The sequence below is a fragment of the Peromyscus leucopus genome, chromosome 19 (assembly GCF_004664715.2).
Source record: "Peromyscus leucopus breed LL Stock chromosome 19, UCI_PerLeu_2.1, whole genome shotgun sequence".
Lineage (NCBI taxonomy): Eukaryota > Metazoa > Chordata > Mammalia > Rodentia > Cricetidae > Peromyscus > Peromyscus leucopus.
Genome location: NC_051079.1, coordinates 64,707,081 through 64,733,418, shown reverse-complemented (window position 1 = coordinate 64,733,418; position 26,338 = coordinate 64,707,081). Strand labels below are relative to the sequence as shown.

Below are 26,338 nucleotides of genomic sequence, written 5' to 3'. Positions count from 1 at the left end.
TACACATACACACACACACACATACACACGTATATTTTTTTTTTTCTTAAATTCAAGGGACAAGTAATTTTTCAGGTTTTTAAGCCCCATAGCCAAGAATGAGACAAAGGATATGCTAATAACTATGGAAGGTCGGTTTTCTTGGCAACAGAGGGTGGCCTCAATCATGAACAGTTATAAGCACTTGGTTCTTGGAGAACCTAGATTCCTGGACTGCACTGTGTGACTTGTTCAGCTATACAAAGGTATTGTTCACATAATCATTCCAAGTCAAGTCGCCTAGCAGGAATGTCCAACAGCTTCCCTGTCTCTTAACAGCTGCTTTTGCTGAAAAGGCAATTTGCAATACCAGTGGAGTCACAGGGCACTTCAATCACAACAAATATATACCTCTGCTTTGTAGTGCTCAAGAAACAGGCTTATCTCATGTTCCTGAATTATACAGCATTGTTAGCCTTCTACACAACCATACCAATTTAGTGATGTACTCCAGGCTGCAGTGGGAACTAATATTTAGCACAGTTTGACAACTGAAGTGCTATTTTAAGACCTAAGGATTTGAAGATTCCAGTAATCTCAGGCCAGAAACGGGCTATGTAAGTACACTGTATATATTCTAGAAGTTGCTTCATTGTTAGACAACAAGCTGCCAATCAATTATTTGCTTCCTGGGGCCCCAAGTGTGTGCATCATCAAGGCCAAGCCTAGAAATCCTGGATTCTGTTGCTATTTCTGTTTTCCTTGATAAATCCACAGGCTAAACCGAGCTAATTCAGAAATTCACTACAACATGTTTTCTACGATCAGGTGCCCAAGTTCAGCTATTAGATATGATACAAGAGCCAACCAAAATTTTCTTGAATTCTAGAATTTAATGTTTCAGGCTCATTCTTTCTATCTTCCTTAGGCCCAATATCAGTCATTTATTTATCCAAGGAGTTTTATGCACCTCTCTAAAAGTGGTTAGAATTATTAATCAATACCAAGCTGTCACCGTTTCTATGCTTGTCAGGATTTATACTAAACTTACACAAAAATCTGGTAAACAGATAACAACTTACAGGCAAAGGAAAGAGCTTCCCATTTACTTTTATACACAAACTATTGGGATAGTTATCTTCTTGAGGGCAACTGGTCTCTGCCAAGCAAAGTCTGTTAAAAAAAAAAAAAAAAAGTTGTTAGGGTACCAAACATGCTTACATGTTTTAAAATTCCAATGCACATAGCAATTAGGAAAATATCAAACTCACCGAAGCTGAACTTGGACTGTATAATCTCTCCTGCCACCTGGCAAAAAATCCCTATTGGCAAGAAAAAAAAAGGGGGGGGGGGCGGTTAAGAAAGTACAATAAAATTTCACGGAGCAAGGGCTGAAGACATGACTCAGTAGGTAATGGTTCAGATCCTAAGCACCCACGTTAAAGCAGGGGTGCTGTTTTAACAGTGAACAACTATACCTAATCTCCTCCCAGTCTTTGCAGGGGGCAAGATTTATAGAGACAAGATAATCCCTGAGTCTTGCTGCCCAGTCAGCCTAACTAGAATAACAAGTTTCAGGCTCACAGAGATCCTGGCTCAATGAACAAGGCAGAGACAACACAGAAGATAACCAACACTGACCTCTGGCCACCACTCAAGACTGCCATGATTGAGTTCACAAGTGACCATGGACACACACACACACACACACTCAAGATTGCCATGATTGAGTTCACAAGTGACCGTGGGCGCGCGCGCGAACACACACACACATTTTTTTAAATGTAAAATGACACTAACCAAACAAACAAAACAATGCAATAATTGTAACCAATACTTCCTCAACTTTTAGTCCTTCCTCAGTTTTAAGGTATATTTTCAGTTCACAGGAACTTCAGTGATACGATATTCGCTTTAATGCAGAGCAAATTTAGTTAACATGAAAAGAACATTCTAGGCGCTGAAGGAGTTTATTAAAATCTACATGCTCAATTGTTCTTCCCCTTGATCGAACATTCTAATCATTTAGAGACTTTTTTGTTTAATAGAAACATTCATTCATCAGGTCATTCTTATTGGTTTGAGTCTAGTCTCATAGATTCTGAGCTATACAGGCAATTCTAACAGAATTATAACTAGTACCTATAGTTTGAACATGATAATAAGTGTAACTTCATAACCATGTATGAAACTATAGACATACAATCTTTTATTATTTCTGGAATATTTAGTCTCAGAATGGAGTCTACACTAAGAACGGTTTGTTTGTTTGTTGTTTGTTTGTTTTTAGGTGATTAAACATGCAGAGTGCATTTTCACAAGACTTCCAAGGGCTAGAGAAATGGCTCAGTGATCACAGGATACATAATATACATAACACAGGAGCCTGCATGCAGGAGCTGATGCAGGCCAGGGAAGAGTGCCATTAATTAAGAAAATGCCTTACACTCCTACCCATAGCCCAATCTTACGGAGGCATAGTCTCAATTAAGGTTCCCTCCTCTCAGATGATTCTACCTTATGTCAAGTTGGCAAAAAAAAAAAAAAAACCAGCCAGCCACATGGTAGTGTATGCCTGAAATCCCAGCACAGACGTATGAAGATCAGGAATATAAGGTTATCCTTAGCTAACCATCAACTTTGGAGCCAGCCTGGGCCTACATGACACCCTATCTCAAAAAAACACTTTTTAAATTCAATATATAAAATCTGATATTAAAAAAAAATGAAGTATCACTCTTAGCCATTATTCTAAGTGTTGGACTGTACCAGGAAAAATATTACAGTGTAGAACTATCTTGAGAAACCTGAAAAAGCAACTTTAGCCTTCAGCTTCCTTCCTATTTCTTATTTTATAGTTCTCTGGAAGGAAGGCACAGTAGTAACTAACTTAAACTCTCTAATCCCAAGTTTTCTGACCTTGGGCGAATCAGGCAACTTTTCTATGTTTAGTTTCTTTGTGTGTTTAAAGACAGAAAATGAATACAACTACTTCATCAAGTTACTGTGTTGATTAAACACAGTCACTCAAATGCCTGGGTTTAAGAGGGGCACAAGGAGTATAAGCAGATGTCTCTTCTGTTCCTGCTGCTTCCCTTTCTTCCAAGAGCCTACATCCTTAAAAATTTCTACATCCTCAAGCATTTCTTCAAAATATTCCAATATCCTCTATAATACTGACCCCTTCTAAGCATTTCTTCAACAAAGCATTAAAATGTTTCACTTATTCAAGTCAAACAATGCAATCTGGCCTCTGGAGCTTCACAGATAAATGGAACATGGTACTTTACTTAAAGATTCATGCTAGCAGATACAACCAAAATAAAATGTGACAATTCCTACAGGAAAAAAAAAAATGAAATCTAATTTGTCTTCAAAATTCAAGTTACTTGCGACAATCCAATTAGAACCCAGGATTGTACAAGAGTAATTCTACTTCTGTTTAGTGATTCCTTCCTGAGTGCAGGGATTCTCAACCAGAGATACAGATCAGAACTTTGATAGGTTGGGGAAAACGATCTGAAAGACAAATGCTAAGAGGTGAGCCCAGAGAGGCAGAAAGTGTGCAGCTGCTACAGAAGAGGAAGAGATGAGAAGCCATGCCCCAGCCAAGAAAGAAAGAGAAAAAGAGCAGGTAAGAGGTGCTGTCAGGTGACAACATAGGAATTTGACAAAGTCCTACAGCACAGGTTTTTAAACACCAAAGGGAGAAGAAGAAAAAAAAAACAGATTTGAAGATTACATGGTCACTGGGGGCTAGAGAGATAGCTCAAGTAGCTTGGAACAACTTACAACTGTGCACGTTCAGGCGCACACGTGCGCGCATACACACACACACACACACACACACACACACACACACACACACACACACACTTATTAACTCATTAAAGCTTTCCAAGACACCAAGATTAACAGTGATCTCCTATCTCCTCACAGCAACTGATTTGACATAACTAATTGTTTTTTTTTATTATAACACTTTGCAGTGTCAATGGACATTTTATTTAAATAATCTGGCTCATTACCAAGACTGCAATCCGCCTTTAATCCCATTTAGGGGGCAGAGGCAGGTGGATTTATGACTAAGAACAGCCTGATCTACATAGAGCATTCCAGGACAGCCAGGGCTACATGGGGAAAACTGTGGCTCAAAAAACAAAGCAAGCAGGGCGGTGGTGACGCAGCACGCCTTTAATCCCAGCACCTGGGAGGCAGAGACAGGTGGATCTCTGTGAGTTCGAGGCCAGCCTGGTCTACAAAGCGAGTTCCAGGAAAGGCGCAAAGCTACACAGAGAAACCCTGTCTCAAAAAACAAACAAACAACAAAAAAAAAAGCAAACAACAACAACAAAACAAGACCACAACCAGTTGTGGAACGTGATTATGTCATTTCATATCTCGCCTTGTACCTAGCAATCACTTAGTGTTGACCTTAAGCAAGGATTTACCACTAGATAAGAGATTAATGATACATTTTTATATAACATATAATTTACTTATTTCTTTGTTTGCTTAGAAATATCCCAAGACTACTACAAACCAGTTTATTTATATAAACATTACCCCGTAGAACCTCAAACCTTACAGATTATAAAATCTTGACTTTTTTTTTAAGGTATACAATTTTGCCGGGCAGTGGTGGCACACACCTTTAGTCCTAGCACTTGGGAGGCTGATGCAGGTAGGTCTGTTTGAGTTTGGGGCCAGTATGGTCTATAGAGTTCCAGAATGGCCAAGACTGTTACACAGAGAAATCCTGTCTTGAAAATCCAAAAAAAACAAACAACAAAAGATATGTAATTTTAATAAGAACAGTATGATTAATCATCAAATCTAAAGTTGTGTCTCAGAGTCTTTTCCTCACATTCTACATACTTTCAAATGTTAGGAGGTCAAAAATTTCAAGATGCATAATCTGGATATACTCATTTAGAAGCTTGACAATGCACATTTACATGATAAAGATTGAAATATACTTCTATAAATACATATGTTAAGAACAGAATTTCCCAAAGTTACTTTCTATCCTTTCTCTTTTAAAAAAAACTCATGTTAACATCTCAAAGAAATATCCTTAAAGAAAAGGTTAAAAAAGAAGAACTCTCATTTGATTTCAAATCTTCCCTCTACTTCTCACTATAGTCCCAGGACATAATTTAACCTACAATACCCTCGGTTATCTAATCCTTCATTGAGAGCTGCTGGTAGCAGAAGACCATGAGCGTATACAGCAGGGGACAACTAGGGCTCATTAGGTCAGCCTATCAGAACCAAGGTTCTGTTGGAGGAAACTATCACGCAAAGTGTTATAGAATTACTGCCTTTTGAATGAACTGGCTGTTTCTTGTTGTAAACTTCTTGTGCGATAGCAGCTATAATATCTCCCCATTTACCATGCATTTCCATGTAATGTGTACATGTAATCTCATGATTACATCTCAATCTTATGGGCACACATAATTGTGGATAGTCTAGAAGATGGTTTCTTATTTAATTGTACAATTTTTATGAATACAAACATACTAAAATATGCTTCATACTAGATCTATTGTTCCATTTGGACTGTAGACACTTAGAGGTCTTATTCTCCATCCTTAGCCACTGACAAGGCAAAATTGGCCAAGTGTCCTCGTAGAACTTCACAGCGCGGAATTGCAGGTGCCTGGCCTTGTTGGATCAAAACCCCTCAGAAGAATTATAGCCAACTAGAAGTGATAGTGCAGGTGTCTGGCTTTGGCGTATATCAGTCCTTCAAGAGATCAATAGCACCTATGTTGCCCTAAGCTTCCTCCACTAGCACCTCCCTACTCTGATTCAAAAAACAATTAACACTTTGTATTTATTTCTACACCAGCTTTTAATAAAGATTTTAGGTTCAGTAGACTAGTTATGTATAGGTCCTGAAATTCAGGTGATTAACAGAAAAAGGATGCTAACTGACCAAACATGACTGGATATTATTAATCACATAAAATAGTACATGTATTCTTTGCCTTTTCCTTAAATCTCTCATTGGTTTAATTTCTTCCCTTTGTACCCTTGAAGCTATCTATCCCTTTAAGAGATAGCCAGGTCAGGCGGTGGTGGTGCACGCCTTTAATCCCAGCACTCGGGAGGCAGAGGCAGGCAGATCTCTGTGAGTTCAAGGCCAGCCTGGTCTACAGAGTGAGATCCAGGAAAGGCGCAAAGCTACACAGAGAAACCCTGTCTCAAAAACCAAAAAAAGAGAAATAGCCAGAACTTTTTACAACCTACAGCTGTTGTCAGTCACCAAATGAGCTGACCAAGTCTTTGCCAAGTGTGACCCTTTGTCAGAATGCTTGTCCCTGAGAGTTTACTTTGTAGTTTTTACTAACAAGTTGTTGATGAATATGTGTGTGTGTGTGTGTGTGTGTGTGTGTGTGCGCGCGCACGCGTGCGTGGGAACAAAGAAAAGAAGATGGAAAGAACTAGATAGAATAATGAGAGAACGGAGACAGAAAGGAGTTAAGTATGAAAACAGAAAATGTGTAGATAAAATTTGATTTAGAATAAAGTGAGCCGGGCGGTGGTGGCGCACGCCTTTAATCCCAGCACTCGGGAGGCAGAGCCAGGCGGATCTCTCTGAGTTCGAGGCCAGCCTGGGCTACCAAGTGAGTTCCAGGAAAGAAGCAAAGCTACACAGAGAAACCCTGTCTCGAGAAAAAAAAAAAAAAAAAAAAAGAATAAAGTGAATGGACTAAAGAGTTCTGTGTGCTTAGATTCATTTGCTATCCCTCAGATTAGCATCCTAGCTGCTTGTAGTATCTGTTCTGGACCTGGTAGAATCTCCTCAAGGGAAGGCACCTGTGGAGAATCCATTACTGCTCACTCTTGTAAGAAGGAAGTTTGAATGGGAGCTCTGTTGTTCAGTAGTAGAGCACTTCCTTAGTCATGTCTGAGTGCCCTAGTGCCAGAAAAGGAAGAAAAGGGCCATGAATAATGTATTAACAACAAAAATGACTGCCTATCCTTTTAGAAAAGATTATTTATTTTTATGAGTATTTTGCCTGCGCTTATGTAGTGTACTGTTTGTGTGCATGTCTGGTACCAACAGAGACTAGAAGAGGGCACCAGAACCCTAACTGGAATTACAGATGGTTATGAACCTGGAGAGAACTAGGAACCAAACCTGGATTCTCTGCAAGAGCAGCAAGTGCTCTGAACCACTGAGCCATCTCTCCAGCACCTGCAAAATGATTCCCTCTTTAAATGAAAATGATCATGCTACATACTACTTCCTTTCCCTTTTTACCTCCTAAATGATTTTTGCAGAGTAATAAAATGACTTTGAGTTTCTTCTTTTCACCTAAGTTAAATGTCACTGGACCTCCTCTTCTCTATCCAAAACTTACAAGATTAACAATTTTTCTTCTGTTTGGGGTTCCTATTATTTAGGCTAGGGAAGGTGACTACATAGCTAGTTTTGCCCTGTACTGTTCTGGTTTTTGTGGTTCTATTTGTCTGTGGTCTTAGTTACAGTACCTACTGTAGTGATAAACATCATGACTGAAAGACCCTAACCCTTCAGGCTTACACCCCCCAAGCCCCAGGAGAATAAGGAACTAAAAAGAAAACTAGTTCCAAGGGCAACCTGACTCAGCCACTACTCAATCACCCCTACAACAATGTAACAATGTAAAAAGATTTCTGCTAAGAGATGTGCTCAACTGTGACTGGGATAGTTGCAAGTGTTCCAGGAAGGACCACCGTGACCTGTGTGTAAACTCCACTCCCACCCTGATAGCCCCCTTGAGGTTTCAGGAAGAATGTACATGCGGACGTGACTGCACCCACTCTGTGATCAGACCATGATCTTGGGAAACGAAACTGTATGGGAATTGTAATCTTATGGCTTTTGTGGGTTTTTCCTTTAAAAGCCCCCATGGGGCTGCAGTAGGAGGCAACTCTTGCTCTCTGGAGCTGAGTTTGCCCGACTGTACAGCCTCATTAATAAACACCTCTTGCTGTTGCATCAAATAGACTGGAGTCTGGGTTCTTGGGCCACCCCCTCGAGAAGGCAGTACCCTGGGTCTGGAGTCTATCAATGACCATTTCAGTCTGGGGAGGAAAGGGTTTATTTATTTCAGCTTATGACTCTTAGGTAACAACACTCCACCCTGGAGGGAAGTCAAGGCATGAACTCAGCAGGGCAAGAACCTGGAGGGAGGAGGTGATTCAGAGGCCAGAGAAAAGTGCTGCTTACTGACTTACTCAGCTTGCTTTCTTATAGTAATCAATCCCAGTAATCAATCAACAAAGATGACAATGCACTGCAAGTATGCTGCTGTGTGAAAGAGAACAGCCCCACAGGCTCCTGTTTGAATACTTGGTCACCAGTTAGAGGAACTACTTGGGATTTGGAGGTGTGGCGCTGTCAGAGTAGGTGTGGCCTTGTTGGAGGAGGTGTGTCACTAGGAGTGGCCTTTGAGGTTTCAAAAGGTAGACCGTGCTAGACCCAGTGTCCCTGTGCTTCTCCCTCTCTTCCTCCCCAACCCTCTCTGCCTGCAAATCAGGCTATATATCAGTTTTTGCTCCAGTGACTCCCTGTTTCCTGCCATGATCATCACTGACTAAGGAAACTATAAACAAGCCCCCAACTAAATGCTTCCTTTTATAAGCTGCCTTGGTCATGGTGTTTCACCACAGAAACAGAACACTAAGGAAGACAGCAGGCTTGCCCTTAAGCCAACCTAGTTGAGGTGTTTGGTAAATTGAAGTTCCCTCTTCCAAAATGACTCTAGCCTGTGTCAAGTTAACATGAAACTGTCCAGTACTTTTCTTTTTTAAGACAGGTGCCTAGTACTTTTCTTTTTAAGACAGGTGTCAGTATGTAAACCAGGTTGGCCTTCAATTCACAAAACAAGTCTGTATCCTGAGTGTTGGGATTAAAGGCGTGCACTAACATGCCCAGCCCAGTTTTTATTCTTTTTTTTTTTTTTTTGGTTTTTCGAGACAGGGTTTCTCTATGTAGCTTTGCGCCTTTCTTGGAACTCACTCTGTAGCCCAGGCTGGCCTCGAACTCACAGAGATCCGCCTGCCTCTGCCTCCCAAGTGCTGGGATTAAAGGCGTGTGCCACCACCGCCCGGCCCAGTTTTTATTCTTATCCAAGAATCATTAATCCTATTCACATTTAGTCTCAAAATGTTGATTTATAGTTAATTTATCTTTGGGCTATCAAATTCATTTTTACTGTGAAACAAAATCTTGGGTAGCCAGAGTTGACCTTGAATTTCTGATCCTCTTGCCTCTACCTCTGGAACACTAGGATTACAGGCATACACCATGATGCCCAAATTTCACAAGTTCTTTTATTATGTTGCCCTATTTGAAATAAAATTCTCCTTTGAAATATTGAGGGTGATAGGAGGCTTGCCCAGCACACACAAAGGCTCAGTGTTTGATTCCAAGCACCAGAAAAACAAACAAACAAAAATATACTGGTAAATGTGACTAAAAATAACTTAAAAGATGCTTAAGATTTAATTCAAAGGTTGCAACTTTTTGCTTTTTTTGTTTTGTTTTGTTTTCATTTTTCGAGACAGGGTTTCTCTGTGTAAGAGCCCTGGCTGTCCTGAACTCACTTTGTAGATCAGGCTGGCCTCAGACTCATAGAGATCCATCTGCCTCTGTCTCCCAAGGCATGTGCCACCACGCCCAGCTCAACTTTTTCTAACATACAGTCTTTACTACTTGACTAATCTTAGTCAAACTATATTTGTATTAGTTAAGAAATAGTCCAACTGGGCCCGGCAACAAGGCTCAGTGGCAAAGGCGCTCGATGCCAAGCCTGATGATCTGAGTGCAATACCTGACGCTACATAACAAAAGAGAACTAATTCCTGAATTCCTGATATCCTCTGACATCACACTGTACCATGCACCAAGGCATTTGCCACACACACTAAAATAAATGTATAAGAAAAAGTTTAAAAAAAAAAAAAAAAAAAAGGAATAGTCCAACTTTCACAGACTGAACTGTGGGCCCCAAAAGTTTATACATGGAAATCTTAGCCCACAATGTGACTGTATTTGTAACTGCCTTTATAGATGCAGTTAAAGTTCTTAAAGGAAACCCTAAGCTAATAGACATGGTGTCATAACAATGTCATGTTGCACAAAGAGATGCACTGTACAGAAAACAAGAAGTTATGTGTGACACAGAAAAAACGTATAAGCCCTAAGAAAAGGCTTTTAGAATAACCACATAAATACCTCAATCTTCGACAGAACTCTCCAAAATTTTGAGAATAAGTTTCTGTTTAAGGCACCCAGTCTATCATATGTTGTTATGGTAACTCTAGAAGACAAACACATACCCTTTAAGGAAAATTATATTTGAAATATTCCTCTTACCTTGATATGCATATCTCTCTAACTTGCTGAGGTGTCAAAGCAAAAATAAAAAACTTCTCTTGAAACCGTTGAATACTGCTTTGAACTGAGGAGGGAAAAAAATTTATTCAGTAACAAATAAGCACCTGAAATAACCAGGAACTTTTTTTTTCCTCTTTAACCAGGACCTTCTGAGAAAGAGTTTTCTAAATCCTGAAATGTTCAAGATTAAATTTAACACTCTAAACTCCAGTATTGTGTGAAATTGCATTCATATTCAATTCTGAGTACAGTTATCCAAATGAGCTTACTTTTAAATACTTAATCATTCAGTATTCTAAAACATTAACTATACTATGATCTCAAAATACAATAAAACCATTCAAGATGACATTTCACTCCCAGCTACCTCATCAAAATCAGAAAAACTCCCTCACAGTAATGTAATCCAAGAAACATGTTTTCAGTATATTTCTTTGTTGCTTCTTTATTTTAGTGCTTTATATTTAATTACTCACAGAACACAAAGAAAATCCAAATTTTCAGAACTTTAGGTAAATCTGATAAATAGCAATTACTGCTTATAAAAGATGACCTAGTTAAAAAGGATTACCTGGTAAAGTCATACTGTTTGACTACATTATTAAAAGCTGAAGTGTATTGATAACTTCACAAAGAACTATAACACATTAATACTAATGAATTATTCAAAGATGTTCTAATGCTCATTATTGGCATTGTGGCACATGCCTGGCATAATCTTATCACCCATGAGGCTGAGACAGGGGGATCATGAGTTCAGAGACACCCTGGTCTACACAATGAATTCAGTGCTACAGAGGCCCTGTCTCAAAAAATAACAGAGCCCACTGACAAACAGAGAAGGAGAATAGACCATAAAATAATGAAAGATTCCCCAATAGAAAGCAAAACTAATTTCTGTATGTTATTGTTACAATTATCCCAGATCATGAACAAGATGATAACTAAATGTCTAATGTCAAAAGGCCCTCTTTGTCAGTCACACCAAATCAAGAAAAATACTATCTCCTTGAGTAAAAAGCATGGGCACTTTATTGCAGAATTATGATTCACAGAAATGTCATAATGCTAATTCATATATTTTCAGACTATCTCCAAAATGAGAAAAGAGAGAGGCTGTTTAAGATGAAAAACTACACATGAAGCAGTTTTACATTACATGATAATTACAGTACATAAAACAAAGCAAGTCTTGAGGGGCAGTGGTGGCGCACGCTTTGATCCCAGCACTCGGGAGGCAGAGGCAGGCGGATCTTTGGAGTTAGAGGCCAGCCTAGTCTACAGAGCAAGATCCAGGAAAGGCACAAAGCTACACAGAGAAACCCTGTCTCAAAAAACAAAAACAAAAACAAAAAAAACAAAACAAACAAAAAACAGAGCAAGTCTCTCCACTTCCTACTTCCTACTTGCTCTTTCATTCCTTCCTCCTCCTATGGTTTCCACTTTCCTCAGTTAATGGTTAAATTCATCCACAACCTCTTAACTATCAAATATAATATAATTACTCATATTATGAGATTACAAATGACCACAAAGTCATTAGGAGCTATAGCTCAGAAGTATAATGATTGCCTAGAACACACAAGGCCCTAAACCTAATCCCTAGCACAAACCAAGCAACCAAATGAACATATACTGTAGACTATGTTAAGGTACAAGACAGAGAAACTAGGTCTTTAATTTTCTAACTATGGGGCTATGAATGCAAAATCTTGGGAAGAATCAGAGGAAATATCTATCAAAGAGCTTGGGGGTGGGGGGGAGAGTCCTGTGGGAAGCTTTTGGTCACAAATGACAGGATAAGAATTATCCCTGAGGCAGACTCGGGAAACAAAACCCTCTGCTCTGCCAGCACTGCCTGAGAGCACTTTTACAACATACTACCAACAAAATTAGTTTCCTCTCAGCCACTGAAGCCAAAGTTTAGAGAACAGACATTTTGGGGAAACTTGGTGGTCTCTCTCTCCCTCTCAAAGTACTAAAAGCCTTTCAAAACTTTCTCTCTCAGATTTTCTTTCTGTAAGTGCAAAAATAAGAATCACCTGGAGATAGTACAGGAAATCACCCATGATTCACTCTAAGAAAAAGAACAACAAATCTCTTAAAACAGGGCAAAACCTCTCTGCTAAGTTCTGTCTTTCTTTCAAGCCAGAAAAAGCAGCAGCCAAAAGTTCCCTACAGTTACAGCCTACCAAAAAAAGTGCAGGCAGAAAGCTGAAGACGGGGGAGCGGCTGCTGGTGAGAAAGCAATGGAGGCTTTAAAACTCCTCCCTGCAATGAGGGAAGCAGGACTTGACTTCCAAAAAAAATCTCTCTTCTAAGCTCTTGTCTCTTCAGGCCAGTTTAAAAAAAAAAAAAAAAAAAAAAAAAAAAAAAAAAAGCAGTCAGAAATCCCTCTGCAGTGAGAACTTAGCCAGAGACGGAAGAGTGCAGGTGGAAGCAGCAAACTGAGTGTCAGGGACACCATCAGGCCAGGCCGGAGAAGTGTCCAGGCGGAAAGCTCTCTTCTCTAGCAGGGAAAAGACCTTCGTGAAAAAAGCTTTGTTTCAAGCGCTTTCAGTTTCCCTCACTCAGCCAGTGAGGAGAGAGAGTGAAGCCCTGAAGGGTTTTTACCTTTGCCAATAAACTCCCTGTGAGTGCTTGAGGGCAGACAGGAGCAACTTGCTTGGGAACAGGGCCAGGTGAAATGTCTCATTAGGGAAGTACCTGTCCTAATGCCAGCTTAGGGATAGTGAAAACCTCCCTTGATAAAAAAGCAGAAGCTTGATTTCAGTATGAACACAAACCACCGACCCTGTAAACAGACACAATAAGTTTTGTTTGAAAGGCATGATGCGAAATGTAGTAATAGCATGACACTTCAGAGAAAGGCTTTCTGGGAAAGGTAGTTTTTCTGCTAAAAATGACAATAGTGCCCAGAAAAACTTTTTTCAGCTCAAAATGAAGTTTCTAAGCATTGCGAAAAAGCTTAGATTTACTTCCCAAAAAGCTGAGAGCAAACGAACAGCTTGCCTCACAGGAGATAATTAAAAGGAAAAAAGTTTATGAGATTGAGTCGTGTTTAAGATTCCAGAGAAACATTGATATCATTTTAAAAACCCATGAAGTGTGGACTGGTGGCTGTGGAGCCCCCATGGGACTGGACTAGGCCCTTCGGATACGGAAGACAGTTATTTGGCTCAAACTGTCTGGGGGGCACCAAGGCAGGGGGATCGGGATCTGTCCCTGGTGCATGGGCAGGCTTCTGGGAATCCGGTGCCTGTGGTGCAATGCCTTGCACAGCCTTGGTGCAGTGGGAAGGGGCTTGGACCTGCCTATTCTCAGTGTGCTGGGCTCTGCTGACTCCCCATGGGAGACGTTGATTTGGGGGGGGGGATGTGGAGGGGCTTGGGAGAGAGGGCTGGGGGTGAGAGGAGGGAGGAGGGGGGATCTGTGGGTGGTATGTGAAGTGAGCAGAAAATTTCTTAATAAAGAAAAATAGAAAAAATAAAATAAACCTTACATTCTTAAAAAAGATACTCATAGTAAACTTAAAGAACAGCTTTCAAAAAATTAAGAAGGAGGAAAATTGTCTGAGAGTATACTGAATGTCAATACCAATGAAAAACTGAAAGGAAAGGAAAGCAGCTTGGAGTTGTGCCGCTTTTGACCAGCTTCAGATAGATACAGGCTCTTTTGAGAAAATGCCTTATATTGCCTAAGAGCTGCACAGAGTGTTTTTAATGGCAGCTAGGTAACAAAGAGCTAAGCTAGCTATAAGGGCAGTGAAGTCACTCAGAAAGACATCATGCCCCTTAGGTTTTTCTTCTCATTCTCTTTTTAGGTTTGATAACTAACAGTTTACTTTCTATTTTCTAAATGAAGTCCAAAGAAAGTTACTCTGTGTAGTTGAAAGATGATGTAACATCTCCTCAAGATATTAAGAAATCTTTTTTAAATCTCTTCTAGATGTTAAGAAGTTTCTTTTAGGTGTTTGGTAAGTTACGTATTTGCTAGTAGTAGCCCTATAGAGAGTTTGCTTAATAGAATATAAGCTTGTAAAGTAAATCTATGGAGTTTCTGTATGAATATAAGTATATTTGCTAAGGTAATCCTATAGAGTTTCTTCAAGAATATCAGCTTGGCTGGGCAGTGGTGGCTCCCACCTTTAATCTCAGCACTTGGCAGGCAGAGCCAGGCGGATCTCTGAGTTCGAGGCCATCCTGGGCTACACAGTGAGTTCCAGGAAAGGTGCAAAGCTACACAGAGAAACCCTGTCTCGGGGGGAAAAAAAAAAGAGTATCAGCTTGTCTGAAGTATAAATAAGTAAATATAAAGACACATAGTAAATGGTCATGCTAGTTGTAAATCTAAGTGTATATTTGCTAACGTAGTCCTATAGAGTTTCTTTATCATAAAAAATGTAGGTTTATATATTAGGGTGGAAGATTTATTAAGGTAGTCCTATAGTTTCTTTAAGAATAATAAAATCATAAAAATGTAGGTTTATATATTAGCATAGAATATTTGCTAACATAGTCCTATAGAGTTTCTTTAAGAATATAAGCTTATAAGAAGCTTTAGGCATAAAGATATTGTGTAGGCTTAAGTAAGACTTAGTATAATAAGGTAGGATATAGGATTTAGGTCTAGGGACATGGTGAAAGTTTAATAGAGGGATTATATGGTGAAGGTTTAATAAAAAGTAAACAATAGAGTAGGTTTTCCCAACTTGGGACACAAGAAGTAGCATCCCTAGCAGACTGCAAACTTGGCATTCCCAAGAGCCACCAATAACAACAAAAAGCAGCTTCATAGGCTGCCAGCTTCAGAAAGTAGCAGCAGGCAAGAGCTGCGGAGACCCATGGAACATCAATGTAGCACAGGTGTCAAACACACAAGGGTTTGCAAGCTTTCTACCAAAAGGAAGCCACGATGAGGAGCAGACATGCTAAGCTATGAGAAAGGCAAATGGTGGGCAGCAGCCTGGCAAGCCCACCAGAGATGGCATGCCAAGAGAAAGGTGAATGGCAAGCAATGGTGTGCAGCAAAGACTTCAGACCCCAGCTGCTGAAGCAGGTCTGTCTCCCAGAGCCTAGGTCCCTGGTGACTGGAGACTGCAAAGCCACAGGAGAGGCAGAAATCCAAGCAAGTGGCTCAGGAGAGTCATGGCGGAGGCCAAGGGCAGAGAAGGGGTATCAGTGCTGGACAGGCAGCTGAGACATGCGGGAGCCCAAGAAGCTAAGGAGGTGAGAGCTGTGCTCCAGTGACTCTGTGGAAACTGCTGAATGCCGTGGAGGATTTCTGGCACCTGGGGTGCTGAACACTGGACCAACAATGAAGCAGAAAATGGGACTCTCCCAGAGCCAGAGTTGCTGTGGGAGGACCATGATTCAGCTCATAGCAACTGAAGGAGCCTTGAGCCTGTGTGGCTGTAGGCGATTGAAAGCTCTCTAGCCTGGTCCAGGAATGGCCCACTTCCAGGAGGCACAAACAGAACAGGACTGTAAAAACTGTAAAAGCCTGAATTAAAGTTTCAGAGAAGCCAGGCAGTGGTGACACATGCCTTTAATCCCAGCACTCGGGAGGCAGAGGGAGGCGGATCTCTGTGAGTTTGAGGCCAGTCTGGACTACCAAGAGAGTTCCAGGAAAGGCGCAAAGCTACACAGAGAAACCCTGTCTTGGGGGGGAAAAAAAGGAAAAGAAAAGAAAAAGAAAGTTTCAGAGAGGCTTGCTTAAAATTGAAAAAAAGTTTTGGTTACAGAACTCCTCATATTTGAAAATATTTGTTTCAGAGTCATTACGACTCTTGAGAGCTATACAAAGACTTAAATGCACCTGACAAGCCAGGCCCTAATTTTGAGCACTCAGAGGAACTTTTAGCAATGGTACTAGAACTCTTTTTGAACTTCTGAACTTAAGAAATGAAATGGTCAGAAGTGATTTCATTGCAATGGGACTTATGTATATAGACTCTATAAATGCTAGTGATTTATGAAACAATTTATGTAAAAATGGAACTGCTTAAAAATGGAATTGTTTAAATAGAACAGTTTGGGGTTTTTCTAATTAGGTTCGAGATTCATTTTTAAAAAATACAAAGAAAAGGGAGAATTATGAGTGAATTACGGTTGAATGTAGGTTTGTAGGAATTATAATTGTGTTTAGTATGTTTATGTTAGAATTATTATGTTAACCTATTGATACTGATGCACCATGGTTTGGTGAAGTTAAGGAAGAATTTAAGTTTGATGTGAATACATCAGTTTATCCTATGTTTTGTTAGCAAGAAATTCAAATGGTTTTATTAAGAGTTTGCTTTAAGATATGTTTGAGAGAACTGCAACTACGTATAGCAATATTTATGTTAGAATTGTTAACCTGTTAATGTTAATGCTGAAGCTAAAGGAGTCTTTAAGATCGATGCAGTTGCATCAAGAGTTTTTGATTTAGAAAGGGCTTGATGCAGTTAAGACTGCTGTAGTTACCTTAGACCCATTCCAAAAAAGAAATGCCATCTTTATCATCCTCTACTCCTATACTGGGAGGTGTGACAGCTATGGAGATTGCTGTGAGGTCTTAATGGAGAGCTATTTTGTTTTGTTTTTTAATATATTAAGAAGGGGGACATACTGGAGCACATTTAGGCTGTACCTAGCAGGTCTGCATAAAGAGAATGATTGAACCACAGGTCTGAATACCAGGTGTCTGAGATGGTCTGCACTTGGCTGTACTGGGGGGAGGTCTTTTGCTCACCCCTTGGTATTCCTTTAAAAACCCTAGGTCAGAGACAGGGCCCAATGGATTAGAATCCAGGCCCTCCTGAGGCTATCCTGTATTTCTATCTATTTCTCTCCCCTCTATACTTCTTTTTTGTTTTGGTTTGGTTTTAGTTTTTTTGAGACAGGGTTTCTCCAAGTAGTTTAGGTTCCTGTCTTGGATCTCGCTCTGTAGACCAGGCTGGCCTCAAACTACTCAGAAATCTACATCCCTCTGCCTCCCGAATGCTGGGATTAAAGGAGTGTGCCACTGCTGCCCAGATCCCCTCTATACTTCTAACTAATATTTCCTGCTGCTCCTTCCTACTCAAAAGTACTCTGGGGAAGAGTGGGAGTGAGATGCCTCCCCCTCAAAAAAACAGAACATTTTGGCAAGGGTGTGGAGAAATTCTCAGGCAAATCTGAGTTCATGGCAATGTAAGATAGTGTGCAACTGTTGTGGAAAACAGTATGATAGTTGCTTTGAATTATAAATTACCATATGATCCAACAACTCTACTTTGGATAGATATTAATAGTCATATTGATAGAAGTATTAATCACAACAGCTAAAATGTGAATTATACCCAGTGTCCATAGACAGACAAGTGGATAAGAAAGAAGCAGTATTATACATACCAGTTTTCAGTTTTAAGGGGAAGAACTGACATGTACTGTGCTAAGGACAAACATGGAGGACATTATAACAACTGTGAAATAAGCCAATTAGCAAAAAGCCGTATTTTGTGAGCTCAATTACATGAGGTACTTAGCACAGTCAAAATCAAAATCAGAAAAAAAGGCAGAACTGTGGCTGCCAGAAGCTGGGGCAGAAGAAAGGGGAATTATAGTTTTATGGGCTCAGAGATTCAGTTCTACAAGATGAAAGGAAACAGAGATGGAATGGTGATGAGAATCACACAAGAATACACTCTATAGACAGTAAGATTTATGTTACGTATATTTTATGACAGTAAAAATAAAATTGAAGACAAATCAAAATATTGCTTAAAATAAAGGGGCTGTTAAAGCTCAAACACTTATAGAACTGTACAAAGGCTAACGTTTACATACAATGGAATCGGTAGAAAATAAGGCCATTTATATTATCAAATGATATCAAAATACCACATTCTATTTTTGATGATTTGGTTCTGCCACACGGCAACAGATGTCATCATTATATTAATAATCAACGACTACAAAAGTGAACTGAAGAATTAAGATTTCTTATATCTGAAAAATAGTGAATTTAAGTCAGAATTATGAAAGAGGGAAATAGCTACCAATAGTCGAATTCTCAGATGTCCTTTTCTTGATGTCAGTATTCTTTACCTTCCACACTGAGTCCTGTTGTCTAAAGTCCTCTTCCCTGTCATTGTTGCCCATTCTTACTGACATCACTCTGCTCAATATCTACTATTGCCATCAACTTCCCATGAGAACAAGTGTAGAGTCAGTCCTCTTTAAAATCACTTCTATAACCATTCCTCTGCTATAATGCCCCATGTATGAATAAGACATATCTAAATTCCTTTTGGTACAGTCCTATATCGACAACAATCTTAGCTCTTTTCCTAGCAAACCTGTATTTCTTAAGCCTTCTGAAGTCTATTCAGTTTCTTAACATTTGGCCTTACAATTATGCACTACAATTTCAACTTCTATGATTAATGAGCGCTCAATCCTTTCTTGACATAAATTACAATAATCCAAAGTATATAGACTTGTCATTACAAGCTCACTCAAATCTCTATAAGAAAGCTTAGTTGAATTCCCCATTAATTAGGCCAATGCAAAACCTGAGCATAATTTATAATATTTAATCATAACTACACACTCAGTTGTTAATCTCTGCTCACTTTTCAGTACCAGGGATCCACTTTAGAGCCTCAAACATGCTAGAGAAGCCCTTGAACCCTGAGCTTCCAGCCCAGGATTCTGCCACAGTTTTTCAAACCCTCTCTAACATGTCTTCCTGTATAGCCATCCTCCTACCTCAGCTTCCCAAGTTATAGGTATGTATACCTTGCCCAGTTATGTTTTTCCTTTTTCCACTTAATAACTCCTAAACTAAATAACATACTCCCTAAAGCCATCTCAATTTTCTTCTAGCTTCCCTACAATTAGACCACATGGCCACCTCCAAATTATTACTCATTTATTACCTGAGTTAATAAGATATGTTTGTTTTATTTATTCAAATAATTTAAAGCACTCATTTTAATGGATTAACATTAATGAGCACATCACTTTTATAACAGTTAGAGCATACTCAGGAGCTTACTGAGCATATCCTAATATGAAGGACTTAAAGATATGAAAAGAAGTTAAACTATTAACTCTACAGTCTTTGAAATTAGCAAGAATTAAAAAAACATTAATACAATATTCATGAGGAATGTAGGAAAACAATACAATCATATGCTGTTGGGGAGAATAAACTAGTAGAAAGCTTTTGAAGCTGTTGTCAAACTTGGCTGAATATCAAAATTTTAAATATTCATGTCATGGGTTCAATTTTTCATCTAGGCATTTATTTGTCTTTCATAAATATGTGTAGTTATTCGGAAATATAAGTGAAGATGCTCACAGATGATATGTATACAGGACTGTAGGAATGGTGCCTGACATTTCATATACTAAAATATTCTAAGTGAGCAAAAACTGAAAATGTACATTAGACTACTGGTATACACCAAGGTAATAGACCAATTATAATCTAAAGATATGTAATAGACTTTCAAAAACAATGAGAGGGACTGTTCTGGTGAGAATCTCTAGAAGGCAGGAATGACAACAAGGTGCCCCTGCAACTACAAGTCTTTTCAAATAGAGAATAGGGGGGAAAAAAAAAAAAGACAATACATAAAGAGACAGACAATTGAGCCGGGCGGTGGTGGCGCACGCCTTTAATCCCAGCACTCGGGAGGCAGAGCCAGGTGGATCTCTGTGAGTTCGAGGCCAGCCTGGGCTACCAAGTGAGCTCCAGGAAAGGCGCAAAGCTACGCAGAGAAACCCTGTCTCGAAAAACAAAAAAAAAAAAAACAAAACAAACAAACAAGAGACAGACAATTTTGAGATGTCTCTGGCTGAACCAGAAATGAGATCCTAAGGGACCTTCCCTTCCTGTTGTGTTTCTGATGTTTACAATCAGGAAAAAAAAAAATTGAGGAAAATAAGGAAGCAATTATAAAAAACAGTGACAAGTATGAATACTGAAAAACTTATAAACAGTTTATACTGGTTGGGGGCATAACTATAAAACAGGTTATAGGAATTTCTAGCATTGTAATCTGTTTATGAGCAAAATACAGGCTTTCTTAACTATTCTCCAAATTAAGTATCTCCAGCTGAGCATAGTGGCATACCCTTTTAGCCCAAGCACTGAGAGGCAGCAGTAAGTAGAATTCTGTGAATTCAAGGCCAGACTGGCCTACATAGTGAGTTCTAGAACAGCCAGGGGCTACACTGAGAGACCCTGTTTCCAAAAAAAATTTCTAGTACAACTCCACCAAGCCAAACAAAACTTACTTGGAATGCCCAATATAAAAGTTTATTTTATTAAATTTATAAAAATAAAATAAAATATTTTCCTAGCCGGGTGGTGGTGACACACGCCTTTAATCCCAGCACTGGGGAGGCAGAGGCAGGTGGATCTTTGTGAGTTCAAGGCCAGCCTGGTCTACAGAGCAAGATCCAGGAAAGGCGCAAAGCTACACAGAGAAACCCTCAAATATATATATATATCCTTCAGTCTTGATGAAATTAGTAAAAAAAAAAAAAAAAAAAAAAAAAAAAGAGGCTACAAATACAGTTAAAGAAAGAATCTTCCTATTTCTAAACAAAGCAGTAAGGAAAAAAAAAACTAGATGGTTTCCAGAATTCAGCTCCTAAACTGCTAATGAGTACAGACACATGGCTGGTTTTCCCTTGGCCCCACCCTAAAGTAGTCAAACATGTTTCTAAAACCCATTCTACTGTAACCAAGATCCAACAGACTCACACCCCTTTATCTCCTCTTCTGTGCCATGTTCCTTAAGGGTCCTCACATCACATATGCTTACCTAAATGTGCTAACTAGGTATCCCTCACAATAATAAATTCCTGAATACATTAAAAAAAAAAGTTTTCCAAATTTTAGAGGTTTCAAACCATGACTGGCTGGTCCAATTGCATTGAGCCTGTGGTGTCACATCATAGTCCTAACACATACTAGACACTGCAGTCAAGGATGGAGAGAGAAAACAAAGGAGAGAGATGAGGAGAGAAGAAAGGAGGAGGAAGTGCAAGAGTGGACTTGGAATCCAACAACCCTTTAAATTGCATGCCCAATAACCTAATAAACCGATATCTCACACTTAAGTTCCATGAACTTTAAAACATACTCAAGTGGTATATCAACCCTTTAAAAACACCTAAACAGAACGCAAGATTCAAACTACAGAACAATTCTCCAACAACTGCAGAAGGAAAAAAAAACACAAAGCATGTATATGAGCCACAATGCTGTGCACTGGTATAACCAACAACCAGGATTTAAAAAAGAAAGAGAAAATAAATTTATTTTAACCAGATAAATGAAACTTGGGGGAGGGGAGATAATAAAATGAGCCAGGCAAAGTGATGCACACATTAATTCCAGCACTTGTGAAGAATAGGCAGGTGGATCACTGAAAATTGAAAGGCCAGCCTAGTCTACATACCAAGTTCTAGGCCAGTCAGGAATATACAGTGAGACCTTGTCTTTGTTTTTTTGTTTTTTGTTGTTGGTTTTTTTTTTTTGTCTTATTAAAAAAATTTTAAAAAGAGGTAAAAATGAAAGTATGTTATGAAGAAAAATAACTAAACAATAAGCATTCTAAATGTTAGTTCCTATTATTATTTTGGTTGATTGTGTAGCTTTGGCTGTGCTGGAACTAGTTCTATAGAGCAGGCTGGCCTGGAATTCAGAGATCCACCTGCCTCTGCCTCCAAGTGCTGGGATTAAAGGTGTGTGCCATCACTGACCAGCTTTGTCTTTGGTTTGAGAGTGGGTCTCCTGCAGCTCAGGTACACCGAAAAATTTATAGCCAAGGATGATTTTGATTCTTGATCCTCCTTTTACTTAACAAGTCTTGGGAGTACAGGTGTGTACGACTCACTGTACCCAGCTTTCTGTTAGAGTGCTTAATGTTTTGTTTTGTTTTGTTTTTGTTTTTGTTTTTTTGGTTTTTCGAGACAGGGTTTCTCTGTGTAGCTTTGCGCCTTTTCCTGGAACTCACTTGGTAGCCCAGGCTGGCCTCGAACTCACAGAGATCCGCCTGGCTCTGCCTCCCGAGTGCTGGGATTAAAGGCGTGCGCCACCACCGCCCGGCAATGTTTATTTATTTTTTTTTTTCCTATTATGTGTGCATGCAACAGAGCACTTGCAGAGGTCAGAAGATAACTTGCAAGGGTCAGTTCTCTCCATCCATCCTGTGGATTATGGATATAAAATTCACGTCTTCAGGTTTGGCGACAAATGTCTTTGACCCAACTGAGGCATATTGCTTTTCCTCTAATATTGATTTTCAAAATAAAAAGCAGGTTTTCATAACAAAATTTCAAAGATATGTACAGTTTTTGTGGTGGTTGGACATTATTATTTATTATTACACTTACACACACACACACACACACACACACACACACACACACACACACAATCAGAGAACAACTTGCACAAGTCAGACCTCTTCTCCCATGTGGGTTCTAAGCATCTAGGTTCAGGTTATGAGGCTCCACAGTAACACCTTTTACTTACTGAGACATGTCATTGTCTTCAAAAATCCGTTTTTAATAGCAGTAATAATGGCAAGAAGTTTAATGGGTTTCTTACTTTTCTTGCATAATTTAAACTGCTAAAACATAAATAAGTGACACAAAAAGTAAAAGATACCAAGTAGCCATCTCGGCCTGTCAACAATCAGTCCATCCCTGTCTCATTAACCAGTCCTATCTGACTCATCCTGAGTTACCAAGATAAAATGTAGCATCCACATACACACAAGATAATAAATATGTAGCAAGAAACTGTTTATCCAACACTCTTTCACCCTTCAGAGGTTTATTTTTAGAGATTAATTCTTTTAATTATGTGTATGTGTTTGTATGGGGTATACGATATGTATGTAAAGGTGTTCATATTGCCTGGAGCTGTATGTGGTACAGCTGTTGTGAGCCACCCTGATACAGGTGCTGGAAACTGAACTGGGTCTTCTGCAAGAGCAGTACTTCCTGTTACCCACTGAGTCATCTCTTCAGCCCCACAAGGTTTATCCTTAGGAAAGTAGCTGAAAACTACATTAAACATAAGCTAGGATTCTGTAACACTACCAAAACTTGATACAGACATGAAGCCCAAGTCAATCTGAGTCCTTAAGACATAGGAAGAATATGGGAGGTAGTTCTAGCCACAGGAATTGAGAGGGCAGAAGAATTAAACAAAAGGCACACAAATTTGAAAGGAAAAAGTTAGCCAGGTGCAGGGATACACCTGTAATCTAACTTCTTGAGAGGCTGAGGCAGTAAAACAGCATTTCAGTCTAGCCTGGGCTATACAGTAAGACTCTAATAGGCAAAATGAAGATTAAGTTCTATATTGGCTTTTTACACCCCTCCCTATCCCTTTGCCACACATACAAAACTCTTTAAAAATTAGAAGAAAAAAAAAAGACATGATATAACATTTTTACATTAAACTTCAGTTATGGCTACCACAATTTTTTACTTGTACATTTAAATGTTTAGCAGTAATACCTCAATTTTGTAGTTTGTTTGTTCAGTTTTATTGTCTCATTTTGCTTTTAAGACAGGATCCTGTAATCTAAGCCTGGTTGGCCCAGTACTATGTAGCCCAGGCTAGCCCCATTCTCAGAAACCTCCTTGCTTCAGTTTCCCAAGTACTGGGACTATAGGCATAAGCCACCATGCCTGACTTGTTTTAACATTTACATGTGCACCCACATTCACATGTGCCAATGAGGGCAAGGGCACATAAATCAGAGCACAATCTCAGGTGTAAGTCATGTGTGTGTGTGTATGTGTGCGCGCGAGCGCCTCTGAGATTTTTCATCTTCATTTCCCACCTCCCTGTAGGAAGGAACACTGAGATTATAAGTCTGGGTCTACATGGGTTCGAGGTATTCAAACACAGGCCCTCAAGCTTGCTGCTTTTACACATTTAAGCATCTCCCTAGCCCCTTGATTTTTTTTTTAAAGGGGGGTAGGATTTGCTTTTGTTTTGAGATAAGGACTATGTAATCCAGACTGGCCTCAAACTTACTAGGTAGCCCAGGCTGGACTCCCTATGAGAATTTTTGCCTGAGCCCAAAGATCTCTCAGATTTCTGTACATCACCATGCCTGGCTATCCATTCTTATGAATATTTTTGGCATTTATTTATCTGTGGGAGCATATATGCTGTGATACACATATGCAGGATCAGAGAACTTGTTGCAGGAATAAGTCCTCTCCTCTCACCCTGTGGGGCTTTGTAACTGAGTTCAGATTGTCAGACTTGGCAGTAAGTGTGTCTACCCTAAGATTCCTCTTGCCCACCATGGCTATCACTTTTAAGGTATTAACAGCAAATCACTAATAAATAGTTGTAGACTGTTTTATTCTCTTCTAAACAAACAAACAAACATTTTTTTTAATTAAAAAGTAATTTTTCTTTAATACTTACCTAAACTTGTAGGTTTGATGAGAACATCAAGGACATCATAAAAGGGCAGGTTTTTTAACTGCACATCAGGATGGACAGGAGGAATGGGAGGAGACGGCTGCTGCATCTCAAAGGTGGGCTTAGTGTCCTGAAGCAGCACAGAACCAACAGGAGATGATGGTGAATGAGGTGTAATTGAAGTAGAAGGCAACGAGTGGATTCCAGCCACAGCCAAGTCAGGTTCTACTGGTGAGGAACTACCATCCAAACTGAAAACTGATGATTTGATTGTGGATAAATCAGAAAGTCCTTCAAGTGTCCGTGGGTACCGGCGTCTATATAATTCTCGGATTTTAATCTGAACCGCAGGGCTGCAGCCACTCTTCAATAAATGCAACGCCCTCATCAGGAGGTCATGCTTGCGTCCACTTTTATTCCGTCCAGCAAAGCCAAGTAACACTTGTAATTCAGAAACCCTAAAACTAGAAACCATATTCTAAAAGGAGAAGAAAAAAAAAAAAAAAGACAAGTCATCATCAAACATATTGAAAAAAAGCACTACCTGAATTACACTGTAAGATCAGATTTTTTTCCTGTTATCAATATTTACATATTCCACATCACTTAGAACATTAATATTCAAAAAGCTATCTTCTCTTGAAACTTACATTTGAGTTATATTGTTAAATCAAATTTTGCTTTTCTCTTCATTTTGGAAACCTAATCTTGGTTCTTTTTAACCATAATCTTATTGTCAGATTATGCTAATATAAATCCTTATCTGCTTCTTCACTATGAACTCTTTAGCCAATGAAAATGTTCTCTTTTAAAACTAAAACCTCCTACTATAAAATACGGTATTTGTTACAAAACTGTCACTACTTAAGCAAACAAGTCGAATTTTTATGTCCCCTGTGTAACTTCTAGTGATGCTAAGTAACTCTACAAAATCTAGTTGTAACTGGTATCCAAAGCCAATGTATCTTTAACCCATACTTAAACATTAAGGAACAGACAAAATAATTTTTTACAGATACTTTAAAATATTAAGACTAAGCCGGACAGTGGTGGCGCACGCCTTTAATCCCAGCATTCAGGAGGCAGAACCAGGCGGATCTCTGTGAGTTCCAGGCCAGCCTGGTCTATGTAGCGAGATCCAGGAAAGGTGTAAAGCTACACAGAGAAACCCTGTCTCAAAAAAAAAAAAAAAAAAAGGAAGGAGGGAGGGAGGGAGGGAGGGAGGGAGGGAGGGAGGGAGGGAGGGAAGGAAGGAAGGAAGGAAGGAAGGAAGGAAGGAAGGAAGGAAGGAAGGAAGGAAGGAAGGAAGAAAGAAAGAAAGAAAAAATTTTTTAAAGCTGTGGTGTATATGAAGGCAAGCTAAATGCTTAGAAAATAGGAAATAAGTAGAAAATAGAAAATAAGTAGGAAAGTATTCTAGTTACATGTAATCACCAATACACTGTTTTCTTGAAACTGCTTTTCAACTCTTAACTAGGGATGAGACAAAAATAACAAAAAGTCCAAATTTAGGTAAAT

General features: G+C 39.3%; 1 protein-coding gene across 8 annotated transcripts in view; it reads right to left on the bottom strand.

Moving 5' to 3' along the window:
* The window catches only part of Pias2 (protein inhibitor of activated STAT 2), an 87,204-nt gene that overhangs the window by 38,502 nt on the left and 22,364 nt on the right, over positions 1-26,338 (bottom strand). For all 8 annotated transcript variants that reach the window (XM_028871962.1, XM_028871963.2, XM_028871967.2 and 5 more), the window contains 4 exons: positions 24,824-25,298; positions 10,358-10,442; positions 1,251-1,301; positions 1,062-1,152 (listed from right to left, as the gene is read on the bottom strand). In XM_028871962.1, coding sequence (XP_028727795.1) covers positions 1,062-1,152; positions 1,251-1,301; positions 10,358-10,442; positions 24,824-25,298 — 702 coding nt within the window. Of the gene's footprint in view, positions 1-1,061; positions 1,153-1,250; positions 1,302-10,357; positions 10,443-24,823; positions 25,299-26,338 lie in introns of those variants that run through there.